General features: G+C 40.6%; 2 protein-coding genes across 4 annotated transcripts in view; both read left to right on the top strand.

Moving 5' to 3' along the window:
• The window catches only part of arfip1 (ADP-ribosylation factor interacting protein 1 (arfaptin 1)), a 32,027-nt gene extending 24,610 nt beyond the window's left edge, over window positions 1-7,417 (top strand). For 2 of the 3 annotated variants that reach the window (XM_034187555.1, XM_034187557.1), the window contains 6 exons: window positions 1,025-1,129; window positions 3,174-3,286; window positions 3,530-3,751; window positions 5,032-5,189; window positions 5,462-5,636; window positions 5,796-7,417. In XM_034187555.1, coding sequence (XP_034043446.1) covers window positions 1,025-1,129; window positions 3,174-3,286; window positions 3,530-3,751; window positions 5,032-5,189; window positions 5,462-5,636; window positions 5,796-5,942 — 920 coding nt within the window. In that variant the 3' untranslated portion in view covers window positions 5,943-7,417. The remainder of the gene's footprint in view (window positions 1-1,024; window positions 1,130-3,173; window positions 3,287-3,529; window positions 3,752-5,031; window positions 5,190-5,461; window positions 5,637-5,795) is intronic. The other variant, XM_034187556.1, reaches the window with a different exon arrangement.
• An 883-nt stretch (window positions 7,418-8,300) lies between these two features.
• Window positions 8,301-12,894, top strand: part of fhdc1 (FH2 domain containing 1) — a 30,188-nt gene continuing 25,594 nt past the window's right edge. The window contains exons 1-3 of the mRNA XM_034187769.1: window positions 8,301-8,390; window positions 8,527-8,587; window positions 9,837-9,939. Of these exons, the coding sequence (XP_034043660.1) occupies window positions 8,301-8,390; window positions 8,527-8,587; window positions 9,837-9,939 (254 nt within the window). The remainder of the gene's footprint in view (window positions 8,391-8,526; window positions 8,588-9,836; window positions 9,940-12,894) is intronic.

Genomic DNA, 12,894 nt, shown 5'->3' with positions numbered 1-12,894 from the left:
TGCCGGAAAATGGCTGATGTCCAGCTCTTGTGATAACCAGAGAAATTGCACACGGCGGTCCCGGGTCGACACAGCCATCCGTTTAGAAATGATCTGGTGGTTCCTGCCTCTCGATGGCAGCTCGGAGCGCGGCGCGCCGTGCGCCATTGTGGGCCATCTTTAAAGCTGTAGTAACACTCCTTATTCTCTGTGAAGCCCGTAAAATTTTCACCGAAAGCCAGATAAATTTTTCAAATGGTTTCCAACTGCCAGTCTCTAACAGTTTCTGAAAAAATTCTGATGGAAAAAAAGCCCAAATCATTCCGCCATTTCCTCGCAATGAAACAACGACAAGAGGGGTGGAGCAGTGCTCACTCAAAGCCTGCCCACAGGCGAATGACGCAACCGACAGGCGTGGAAAAACTCATGCATGCGCACGAAGGTTCAAGCTTGGCTGACGTAAAAACATATGAATCAAATCCATATAGTTTTTGAAAAAAATAAAAAGGTACGATACTTTTCTAACAGACCTCGTATATTATTATTATATTTATTTATTTTTGAGCTGTTGATCAAAAAGTAAATAGTTGTAAACCAGCCGGTTGTATTTCTTGAGTTCTTTACAACATGCTATGATTCTCAAGTGTTTTTCTAATCATGTATTTACAGTTTGCTCCACCTTCAGTTTTTCTCACCGTAAAATTTGAATTTGGAAAGGTGGACGTCCACTTGAATTTGAGTTCTAGTTCTCTTTGATGTCCACGTCGTAACTGTCTTTTCATTACCATTCCACTACAAATACAAAATGATAATCCCCGTAGGGTGGCATGATGCTGAAAGCTGTTTGTCTGAGTGCTGCCATGGCTATTTTCCACATTATTAACAGTGCTTGAAGTCAGTTTTTGCTTAGCGACACATGCATCCTACAAGATGGGAGCGCCACCGTTATTAAAGACAAAAAGGGAAATCAACATCACAGATAAAGTTTCCTCTACACTTCTGGATGGTGACAAACTAATGTATCATAACTCTGAATATCTCTCAGGGTCAGCAAGCCTGCCCACGTCTCCCGTGACACCTGTAGCTCCCAGCTCGGCTGTTGCTAGCCGCCTGGCTCGCTCTTCGAGCCTCGATAGTCAGAGTGATAAAGGTACCCTCAGCAATGACTACTAACAAGGAGATACTGAATTCTAACTGATTAGAAGATAAATCAACCGCAGTCTACCTTCTGTTTTCATCCACTTCTTACCCTATCTTTGACCCCGCAGGCTATGCTCCATTCAGAACCAAACCTATGTGTGTCTTTTATTGACTCTGAAATGTTTCTGGGGCTCTCCAAGCTTTGCCTTTGTATAAGTGTGGCCTAATAAAAGCAGCTCTGCTCTGTGGCTAATACTTGCTTATATGCTGCCTTGGGGTTATTCTGTTGGGATAGCGCTCAGACGCCTTGGTCACACATATGTCCCCTCTCGATGCATCAATAATTTATTTGTTTGGCGGTAAAAAATGCTACCTTTCCCAAGTAATCTCACTGGGTTTTCCTGCTTGTAACCTTCGTCCTTCTCAGCACCTGGGATCTTTCCGCATTGCCCTCATCACAGCTTGAAAGGGGAAAAAAAAGGAAAATCACTTTTACTGTTAACAGTGTGAAAATGTAACTGATTGTGTTTTAATGTTTATTTTGGTTTAAATAATCATTGTCATCACTCATCAGTATCCTCTGATGTACCATATTGGCTATAATATAAGATGGCTCTCATTATAAGACACTATATATATATATATATATATATATATATATATATATATATATATATATATATATATATATATATATATATATATATATATATATATGCTTTTATTTGAAAATAATGCTGATGGAGCAGGCTAGTTGGACAATATCTGCTTCATGCTAGCAGCAGCAGTTTGGGGGAGGACTTCACTCAGAAGAGCAAGGACTTCTGGGAGAACTGTAAATAATGGTTAACCATTGTTTTGTTATTTGTGAATATTTTATGCTGGTTCTTGTGGTGATCTTGTTAAAGTTGCATAGACAAGTGAGTGTTGCGTTAAAATGCAAAGAAACAATTTCCTGCAACATAAAATTAATTGCAATTTGTACCTCACTCCATGACTTTAGCCTTTTCTTGGCTGTTGTGGATGGTTGTTAATGAAAAGTAGGGTAAGACGGAGACACTCATTCTGCCACCACCTGTTGAGGTGTATGTATATGACATGTAAAAGTCTAGTTCACAATTATAAGACAACCCCATATTTTTCAGCTGTATTTTAAGGTATGAAAAACCCATTTTATATTCAGGCCAATATGGTATTTCATCCAGAATTCTGTCTGTGTTCAGCTTTTAATGACATCATAGGGCTGGGCAAAAAAGAAAAGATTGTCTCACTATAACTGACAGCATAAGCTAAGTTACTGTTTTTGCTGTATTTCAAGTTAGGTTTAATTTAAAGACTTTATTTTTGCCTGTTACTTTGAGCATTTGTAAGAGGCTGATCCTGCCAGGATGATGGACATTTATGATGCCAGGGTTCTGGTTGTTAATCTGCCAATCATCTGCTGACCAACTAGTCTCAGTGAGATTGCAGATTTTGTGAAACAGTTGAGAGCAGTGGTAACTACAATGATCTGTTGTGTTTGGGCTGAATTTCCAAGAAGTCAACAATCAGCCACATCCTAGCTCTGCAAGTACTCAATGAACACCAGAGTTTTTGGTAGCACTGCTTCTTTGTGGCGTATCTTGGTATTCAATCTTAAAGCACTGTTGATTTTCATCTGTTTGTACAGGATACGTCACCTTATGATGATAGCACCACCAGCTTCTTTTTACCTTAGCTGCATCATAGTTTAGTGGCAGTTATGACTTTTAAATGGTTGTTTTCTTTGCTATTGTTGGCCTTTTTTCTTTTGTGTGTGTTTGTGTAAAATTTTACCACTGACAAGTGATTTGATTGCTGTGTAATTAACTATGAAGTTCTGACATAATATTGGATTTGTACAATACCAGTAACTTATTACTGAGTTTCTTTATTTTTGTATTGAGCTTTTTTTTGGCATTGATGTTGCCCAGCACCACAGCATACCATTGGATCATTTTTCTCCGTGAATTTCAGCTCTCTAATTATTGCACAACAGTCAGTCACTAACTGAATGTTTTTGAATAATTGCACAGGTGCTATGAAAGCACAGCCGGAGAGTGGTGCGGTGGTCCTTGCAGGTGACTTAAAGAGTCCAGCCATGGAAAAACTGGACCTAGTGAGAAAATGGAGCATCAATACATATAAAGTAATACTTTTTTCTTTTTTAATTCTTGTTTGGTTCCATTTTCTCACATTAGTAAAAATAGGCAGCAACATTAATGACGCCACAAACTGACAATTCTTTCTTTAGACTTGATTTTCACGCTATCCCTCTAATTGTCTTGATTACAATGAGTATGTTAAATATGCTTACTGTTTAGCATTTTAAAATGTACTTAAACATTTATGAGTGATTATGTGCTGTTGCTAAACTCGCTGTCCTCCATAGTGTACCAGGCAGATTCTGTCAGAGAAGCTGGGTCGAGGCTCGAGGACCGTGGACCTGGAACTGGAGGCTCAAATCGAAGTTCTCCGGGACAACAAGCGAAAGTACCAAAATGTCATCAGGCTAGCGCAGACACTGGCCAGTCAGCTGTCCCAGATAATGCAGACACAAAGGCAGCTTGGCGATGCTTTTGCAGACCTTAGCCTCAAATCACCAGAACTCCATGTGAGTTTCTACATTATTTAATGTCAGATATACAGATGGAGCCGATAATGGGGAAGGGTGTGAAGGTACACACTCACTCCTCCACATCTTAGTGATCAGTTCACACAGATGCCGAGTATTTCAGCAGGGTTGTTGTCATACCAGAAGCGTTGTTGTTCCCCAGTCCTTTGATTTCTTTTTCAAATCTTAAGCAGAGTTGTATAGTCTTGCTCTTGGTTTCTTGCATCGGCTGACATGGAAGGTACTGTAGGACATTTTCGTCAGCCTTTAGGATGGCAGCTGAGGTGTTCTTCAGCGTGCCATTGCCAGTTGATGCCTTCCTTGAATTTCACAGGGGTGAAGGTCTGTCTGTTGTCAGTCCACAGATGACCCCTGATTACGGTGAAGAAGCCTCTATTATTTGTCTGCTAAATGTTTATTTCTTGAGTCTAATTTCTCCGTAAGTCTTTTGAGTCACTTGTTGTCTTTTCTGTTGAATTGCAAGCCTTGATTGAACTTGTAGACCTGCTGCCGCAGCCTTCTGCTTTCATGGCTATGTGACTTGATTCTGTATCATTTTTTTTTCAGCCTGATCCACTGCTGAGGACTCGGTGGTGGATCACTCTAGTTCTCGTATATGTCAGACTTATAGGACTGAGTCTATACAAAATTTCTAAGCGCTGTTCTTATTAAGATTTGTGTGTGTGTGTGTGTGTGTGTGTGTGTGTGTGTGTGTGTGTGTGTGTGTGTGTGTGTGTGTGTGGTTTTTCAGTTGGCTCTTACAGGTTTGAGCAGGAAAACATCTATAAACAGCTGTATAAAAATGACAATTTAAAAAAAAAGAAGGTTGTATAAAATGCACAGTTCAGAGTTCACACCATCTGTATAGCTCTGCCTTTTTACTCTTTTTCATTTAATGCAAAAGTATTTAAATGTATTTCATGCAGACCGTGACATCAGTCCAGAAGAATATAATGTTGCATCAGTTTTGCTGCAGGCACTTGTCACATTCCATTATCTTGGGGAATTGTGCACAGTGAAGCGACTTCAGTCACGACCTTTGTCATTTAACGTGTTCTCCTTTGTATTTCCTCTGTCGTTGAATACACTGTTCCTTCAGGCTTTGCTTGTTAAATAATAGATTCCAATAAAAATTGTTTTAGTCAAGGAATTTTAACAACCAGTGCTGTTCCTGAACATTCAGCACCTACTATATGACAACAGTATCCTTGGCTGTTTTAGACACTGTTTTCTACTCTGGCTAAGAGAGATCATTAAAATAATGCGCTTGTGTTCTTCAGGAGGAGTTTGGTTTCAATGCTGACACTCAAAAGCTTTTATCCAAAAATGGAGAGGCACTCCTCAGCGCCATCACCTTCTTCATCTCCAGTGTGAACACACTTGTGGACAAAACCATTGAAGATACGATGATCAACATCAAACAGTATGAAGCTGCCAGGTAACGTGCGCATTTTAGAAGTCGGACCTTTGCTTATTTTACCTCTGCTGACTGTCAGAGGACAGAGGAGGTTATGGGATTGTTCCCGTTTTAGTGACTGCATACAGTCACTTCAAAAGTTTTTTTTGGGGGGGGGGGGGGCAGATCTTGCTCACTATATTTGTCTAATTTGTTGTCAAAAATGCCATTTGTGCTCAGTTGTGGATTTGAGTTGGTTACTTTATACAAACACGTCTGTATGTTTGTTCTTCAAGACGTTTGCTGTTTTCCAGGGTGGAGTATGATGCCTACCGCACAGATTTAGAAGAGTTAAATCTGGGGCCACGTGACACCGCCACCATGCCCAAGATAGAGCAGTCGCAACAGCAGTTCCAGATTCATCGTGAGAAGTACGAGAGGATGCGCAGTGACGTCTCCATCAAGTTGAAGTTCCTGGAAGAGAACAAGGTTTGCAAGAGACTTATTCTACCCAACACAATCCCACATGCAGCCCTAATCCCAATATATCACGCAATCCTAATCTCACATCATCAACCACCAATGGTCATACTAACTTTCATGCCAGTTGTGCTGATTGTTTGTTTTCCTTTTCCTGCCTTGAAACAGGTGAAGGTACTGCACAACCAGCTCATCCTGTTCCACAATGCCATAGCCGCCTACTACGCAGGCAACCAACAGCAGCTGGAACAAACACTCAAGCAGTTTTGCATTAAGTCGGGTGGGGAGTCTCCATCTTGGCTTGAAGAGCACTAATCACTCCCTTCTTGGCCTTAGTGGCTCAGTTTGGGGCTTTGACGGAAAATATCATATTCTGCAAAACTACATGTAGAACACCCCCCTTACACTCTACTTATGATTACGGCATTATCTTGATACTGTATATAATCATCTCTTTCAGATTTCTTTCAAATGGTAGGAAATGCACTTTTTTATGCTGTTTGACAAATCTGTTGAACACGTTGCTGCAGTAATCAGATGTGTAAATTGTAAATGGGCTTTTTATTCCAGCGTATGAATGTTGCATCCAGCAGGGCGGACAAGTCTCTGGATCGATGAGGGCGGCTGAGAGTTAAAACTGACTGTCATTTCTCATTCTTTTACTTTATCAACTTTTACTGAGCTTGAGACAAAATTCTTTATTAAAGTCTGAGCTCCCAGGCTTCAGAAATTAATCATAAATACAAATTTCTGCTTATTTGAACAAATCACAATAAGGCCATCTGGTCACCTTTAGATTGATTACTTTTTTAAATGTCATTCGCTTGAAAGGTAGTTAAAAAAAATACCACATGCTGTGATAAATTAGTTTTGCAATGATGCTACTTTGACCCCATCTTTTGAGCATGCCCTGTACTGTGTGTATTTGTGGTATGTGACTGAATGGGTGAAAGGGCTGATCTTTAATTCTGCAGACAGTGAAGGACCAGCCTTATGTGACTTTTTAACGTGCCTTAATGTGTGTGATTTCTTGATGTCTTTGTCCTTCAATGCAATCTGGTTTCGTCATTGGAAATGGCCACTACTGGTTTTTGGGACCACCTCATGACGACTGAACAGACCAGACATAGTACAGTTCCAAACAAGACCACACTCGGCACAACTCAGAATTAAACCTCTATTTTGTTTTTAACACTCCAGGCTTCAGGCGCAAAATCTATTTAAGGATGTGTTTTTCTCCAAGATATTTATCTGTATTGCACATGTGCACATTTATGCATTTGAGGCTTATTACAAAACAACTGTAAGAACTGTATGATATATAAACTGTAAACCAAAATATGAATAACTTGAGAACTGTTTGTTTTTGTAAATTTGAAAGACCAGCATCTTTTGCCTGACTTGATAAGTTTCACTTGGCTTTACAAAAATATATATATTTTTTCAAAGAGGACAAATACTGGTATTGACAGCCAGCTGTCACATCCCTGTTTTGATTTGTACTTTTCTTATGGTTCACTAAAGTGGTTTCACAGTGTCTATCTTGTACAACAATCTGTTGTGTCCTTGAAATAAATGGATATATATTTGTAATTTTGTTATTTTACCATGGTTATGTATGACCAATGCAGCCGTTTGGCTTTGTTTTTCCAGAAGACCTACAAAACAATACACTAGTATGATTGCATACTAGTAGATCTAGACATTTTGTATTAATGACACTTTAATAAATGTTGACTGTGGAAGTTGTGTAATGTCTTTCGGGGAAAATAAAGGTTTCTTTAAGTGTTTTCAGAGATGGTGGGTTGTTTATTTTTTTAAATCAGGAGATTGCACATTATTAATGACCACTGTTTTTCAAAAGGGTTTCAAAAATAAAAAGGGCTAATAATAAAGTTACAATGTGCAGGATTTAGGGGTGTTTTTTTGGCAGAAATGAATATGGCATTTATAGCCATCTGTGCATGAGTGTACAAGTATTTGCAAAGGCAAATCAATGGTTTCATGAACTTAAAATGAGCCCCCTCTGGGATTGTGGGAGTGGCCCGCTCATGGAGGCAGCCATGTTGGTGCAGTAACCCAAAACTGACAAAACTTACTCTGCTTTTTGCATTTTGAAGCTCAACTAGAAAACCAAGGAAAAAAGGATGACTCAGACAAGGTTGCTCTCCTGTATGGTGGCTACTTACTGCTAGCATAAGGCTAAGATTGAGAACCCTCCTTTTAGTAGAATGAAGGCTCAAACATATTGTTTATAGCAAAAGAAAGCAAAGTATGAAGCCCAAAGAGAAAAAAAAAAAACGAAGGGACACACACTGATTTACCTCAGACTCGATGTCTTCATGTGGCCACCACAGTAAACTAGCTCTGAAATGACTACTCTGAATCCCCAAAGAAAACAATCATCTTCCACAATCGGATCAAATTTTCATCTCACATATGGCTGTATAGCCTCATCAGACACATGTTTTGGCAAACCTGGATAGACATATTGTTTCACCTTTGCCAGTGTGGGATCTCTCGGTTTCTGGTGGCATACAGTATACCATGCACCAGGTACTACTTTGGGTGCTCTCTCCATGCCTGTCTCCAAACTAGAGACTAGTCTCTAGTTTGGAGATGATTCTGAGCATGCCTTTGGATCCCAGTGATTATGGATGCATGTAGGAAATCATGGGTAAGAGCCAGGTCCAACACTGGACTCCATGGCTCCTGAGGAGCTACTCCGGTTCACAAGAAGCAACTGTATTGGAGAGCTCAAGGGTAGACAAATCCACTGGTCCGAGGACACAGACCAGTAACTTTTGACCTATGTCTGATATTTTTCCCTGCTAGACCAATGTCTAGTTAAAAATCTTGTCGGTCTTGTGATTAAAAGTGTTTGTCTTTAATTTAACAGGAGCAGCGCACAGGAAGAACAGAGCAGAGCAGGTCCACAGCCAGACACAGCGAGATTTACCGTAGCAACACTGCATGCCCATATATGGCACACATATATGAAACAGAAATGAAACAAATCTCTTTATTAATAGCCTAAATGACGTTTTCTCGTGCAGGATGGGAGGAGACATAAAATCAATGCATGTCTTTACTGTGCGAGCATAAATTCTCAGCATTTCGCCTGAAAATACACATTGCAGGAATGGGTGGGATTTTCTTCAACAATCGTACAATTTTGATCATACTAGTCTAAGGTTGTAAAGACATTACATGCAAGAACTGTATTCATGATGACTCAGGGTTTGGTAGTTGTGAATCTCGCACCATCGTGCAGTCCATGACTGACACGAGAGATCAGTTTCAGCAAAATTCCAGTTCAGGGCACAATGTAAACAAACATGGTGAAGTATGGACAACAAGACAACATCGAGGCACAGCAGAAGTCCATCACAGGTGCTTACACCTCCTTCAGATAACCCTCTCGACTTGTCTGAACGTGTCATCGTCATAATCGCCCGTAAATTCGCTCGATCAACGCCATTGACGTCCGCGTTAGTCATTGTTTACATGCGCTGTGAGACTGTTGGCACCCTGGTGCATTCTGGGAAGCGCAGGGGGCTGCCAGGGGCATTATGGGAAATGTTAAAGTACTGAACGTAGAATCTGGAGAAGACTGGCACCTAGACTCCTGAGACACGTGACACTGGAGCATTGTAGATCAGTATTGTTTTCTGAGTAGTATTTGAGATATTAAAATAATGAAAATTTACCTCTGAAAGTGGGTGTGGCCATTTTTCCACCAAGGAGTGGTTCTGGTGCAAAACAAGTATTTGCCACCAATTCAGAATCCCGAAATTCCACTCGTTTGACTTTCGGTTTTATTCCAGGTGTCCCCAACTTTCAGCAACTGTTGCGGAATTCCTATTTGTGTTGACTTTAAATGTTTTGTATATGGTGATGGCAATTTTTGGAAAGGAATTTATTTTATTATTTTATAATATTTCCCTGGCTGGGGAAAGCTGTGATATTGGTTCTTGTATATAATTTGTAAATCATGTAAAAAAAAAAAAAAAAAAAAAAAAAAAAAGACATAAGAAGTCGTACCCTACGACGGAGTTTTAGGACTACATTGGCCTTGGCCACATGCGGCGCGGGGGCGCGCTCAGACCAGTCGTGGACGTGCCTGGTCTACCTGGACCGATGACGTAGCAGAAAGCGCGCAACACCGCGGTGGTGTGCAGCTTGTGTCTGCGGTCCATTGTGTGTCAGAACCGGAACCGCAGCGCACGCTGCCTCCTCTGAAGTCTTTCCCGCTGAACTCCAGCGACGCGGGAGCGGATTATGTGACCGGACGAGCTCGCGCCTCTGGCCGGTGAGTGTCCGCACTTTACCGCCGCACCGGGTGGACGTCCAGCAACATTTTAACGTTGCTGCTATTTGTTTCTTTTGTCTGAAACGATGGCATCAGACATGTGTGGTCCTGGAACACGTCTGGATCTACTTTACCTGCTTATGTTTTTTTTTTTTTTTTTGGTAACGTAAAAGGCGCGCAGTGACCAGAAAATTAGGCACACCTGTACAGTATAAACCTGTGGGTTTAGATTAGAATATTATTCTAAGGGCGTAATTTGTGCTGTTATTATATAGTACTGTGCAAAATTTTGCATTCTAGTCTTTATTAAAAAAAAATCTTTTTCCTTTTCTCTTCGTCGGTCTTGTCAGCAGAAAATATAAATTGAAAAATCATTGAAATACAACCCCCCACTCAGAATGACTTTTTTTTTTCTGTTTCTGTAATGCCATCAATTTCTAAAGCTAAAAAAAAAAACAGTTTTGTTGGGTGGGAAAAACAATACAATAACAACACTCAGACAAACACAGAAAGACTTCCAGAAGTGTGCAAAGCCGTGATCCAGAAGTAGATGTATTTTTTAAAATTTTCAAGCTTTTTATGTATTTCAGAAACATTAAATCCTAACACTTATCCTAAACAGTTGAGATTAGAAATAATTTCTAAGGTTGCTGGGGAGCTGAAGCATCGGGTTTACGTAGAACCTCATTTCAAAAAGATGCAGCAACAGAAACAGCAGTTACATTTTGGATTATTAAAAATAAAAATAATTTTTTTTTTTCCCAAAAGATGTTCTGTATGCAAATTGGAAATACATTGGAATTCTCAAGGTCGGCCAGCCGGGCATTGGCGGGTTTTCTCTGTGAAAACATCACCAAACTCAATACAAATACATGTAATCTGGTCACTTTTCAAAGGGGTAAGAATCGTTCCAGGCAATGATAGCTGTCAGCTGGCCGTTAGACGCGAGTTAGTGACAATAAAAAAACGGCTGATTTCTATTAGACAACATACAGACCGAGCGTGTTTTCACTGAGCCGCCACGAATTCTCACCTTCGGATTGGCCACTATTTTAAGTGACGGAGCACCGACCTTGAGAATTGGACCTGGCCCTGGCCATAGTGAATTTTTCCTTCTACACAGTACTTCCAGAATTGCACAAAGCTGCTGCCAAATGTTGTTCAGATTTCCATTATTTAAAAAAAAAATAAAACAACAAACAGAATCCTGAAACCATTTATGGTTAAAAAAAAAAAATTGCAAGGATGCTATGTAGCTGATATATCCAGTTTAGAGCCTCACTGAGATGATTTCGAGAGACCTCAGAGAAATTGTGCACAGTGCAAGTTTTGCATTTTTTATCCCCGGTTATACAGCCTCATGATGAAGAGGTATAGAGGAGGATTTTCTTAAAAAGAAGACTTGAAAGTTCACCCATACATTGGCAGAAGGTACATCTGAGATGCAAGCCTGGATCTGATATGCTTTGGTGAAAGAATATCCTTCTCTGCGCTACTCCACTATGAAGCTAAGAGTGGAGATGCAAAATGAAAAACGTGCACTATGCACAATTTCTCCAATCACAGCCAGAGAAGCCCATATCTTCTTCTGGGTGTCTTAGTGGCTTTCCTCACTTATGTCCTTCTTGCACAGTCAAAATAAGTAACTGCCAGATCGACCGGTTGTGAAGGAAATTTGTTGTCACCGTGTTGGTGGTGTTTTTTTTCTTCTTCTTCTTTTTGAGGAGGGCACTATTATTGCAAAAATAAGTTGCAATAATGCAGGCGTCCAGTCCCCGATGCATGGGCTCTTGTCAGTTGTTGTGTTGTGTTCTCTATTGTAAACCTTTTTGTTCGAATGGCCTAAGCAGAGGGTCACCCCTTTGACCCTGGTCTGCTTGAGGTTTCTTCCTCAATATCATCAGAGGGTGTTTTTCCTTACCACTGTCGCCTGTGTGCTTGCTCTAGGAGTTGGTAAGGTTAGATGCGCCTTGAGGCAGCTTTATTGTGATTTGGTGCTATATATAAACTAAACATCCTCGTGATTCTTGCATTCCCAGGCAGATGCACCACACCACCATCTCTTCCTTCAGAATGTAAGACTTTACAACTGCGCTTCTGCTTTGTTGTGAGTCTCAGACCCTTGTTTTGTTGGCTTTTGTGTGCCGTTATACATGCTGAACAGAACTGGAAGGCAAGCCATTCAAGTGTGGGAAACAATGCCACTGTGGAAAAGCGTTTCTCCGTGGGTCAGGTCAGGGGGAAGGGCAGTGTCGCCGCGGTTGCCGTGGAGGCCGAGTGTAACAGCGAAAGAGCAATTCTTTGACGTCATCTTGAGGCGGAAGATGTTGCTTGGGGCCTTGATTTATTAGTGTGGGAGGGGATGAATAATTGGTGCCCACTCGGGTAAAAGTTCTTTGTTGTCTGAATGTCTCCCGTAATTTTACCCTGCAATGAAAAAACATACATCTGCTTGACTGAATTTCTTTTGTGGCCTCTTGCTCAGAGAAAAAATAATATGATGTATAAAAAAGTGTCTCTGCTATAACATGAAAAAAAACCTGGCGACTAAATATATTCTCTTATACAAAAAACAAACACCCCCCCCACCACCACCACAAGAATACAAGAATGTTCTTTCACATCGCCAAAGTGTTTTCTTGACAAAGTTTTGCTGATTGGATTTGTGACTTCTATGTGTGGTGGTTTGTCTTGTAATGAAGCTGCTCTGACGCTGAGCCCTTGGGCAAACACTTTTCCCTGCTGACAGGTAAACGTGTTTGCAATCCCGCCAAAGGTTCCGCCTGTTGTCTCCATGGTAACGCTGTACCTGCTTCACTTCTCACCTTTTGTGTGCGGTGATAATGTGCCATCCAGGTTTTATTGAGATTTGCGCGTTAGGTTCTGATTTAAGGTACAAGAACATTAATTACAATCTGGATCCACTTGAATAAATTAAAAAATACAGTAAGTAGA

The sequence above is a fragment of the Thalassophryne amazonica genome, chromosome 15 (genome assembly GCF_902500255.1).
Source record: "Thalassophryne amazonica chromosome 15, fThaAma1.1, whole genome shotgun sequence".
Lineage (NCBI taxonomy): Eukaryota > Metazoa > Chordata > Actinopteri > Batrachoidiformes > Batrachoididae > Thalassophryne > Thalassophryne amazonica.
Note: the sequence above shows the minus strand (reverse complement) of the source record. Positions and strands in the feature narration are given on the sequence as shown.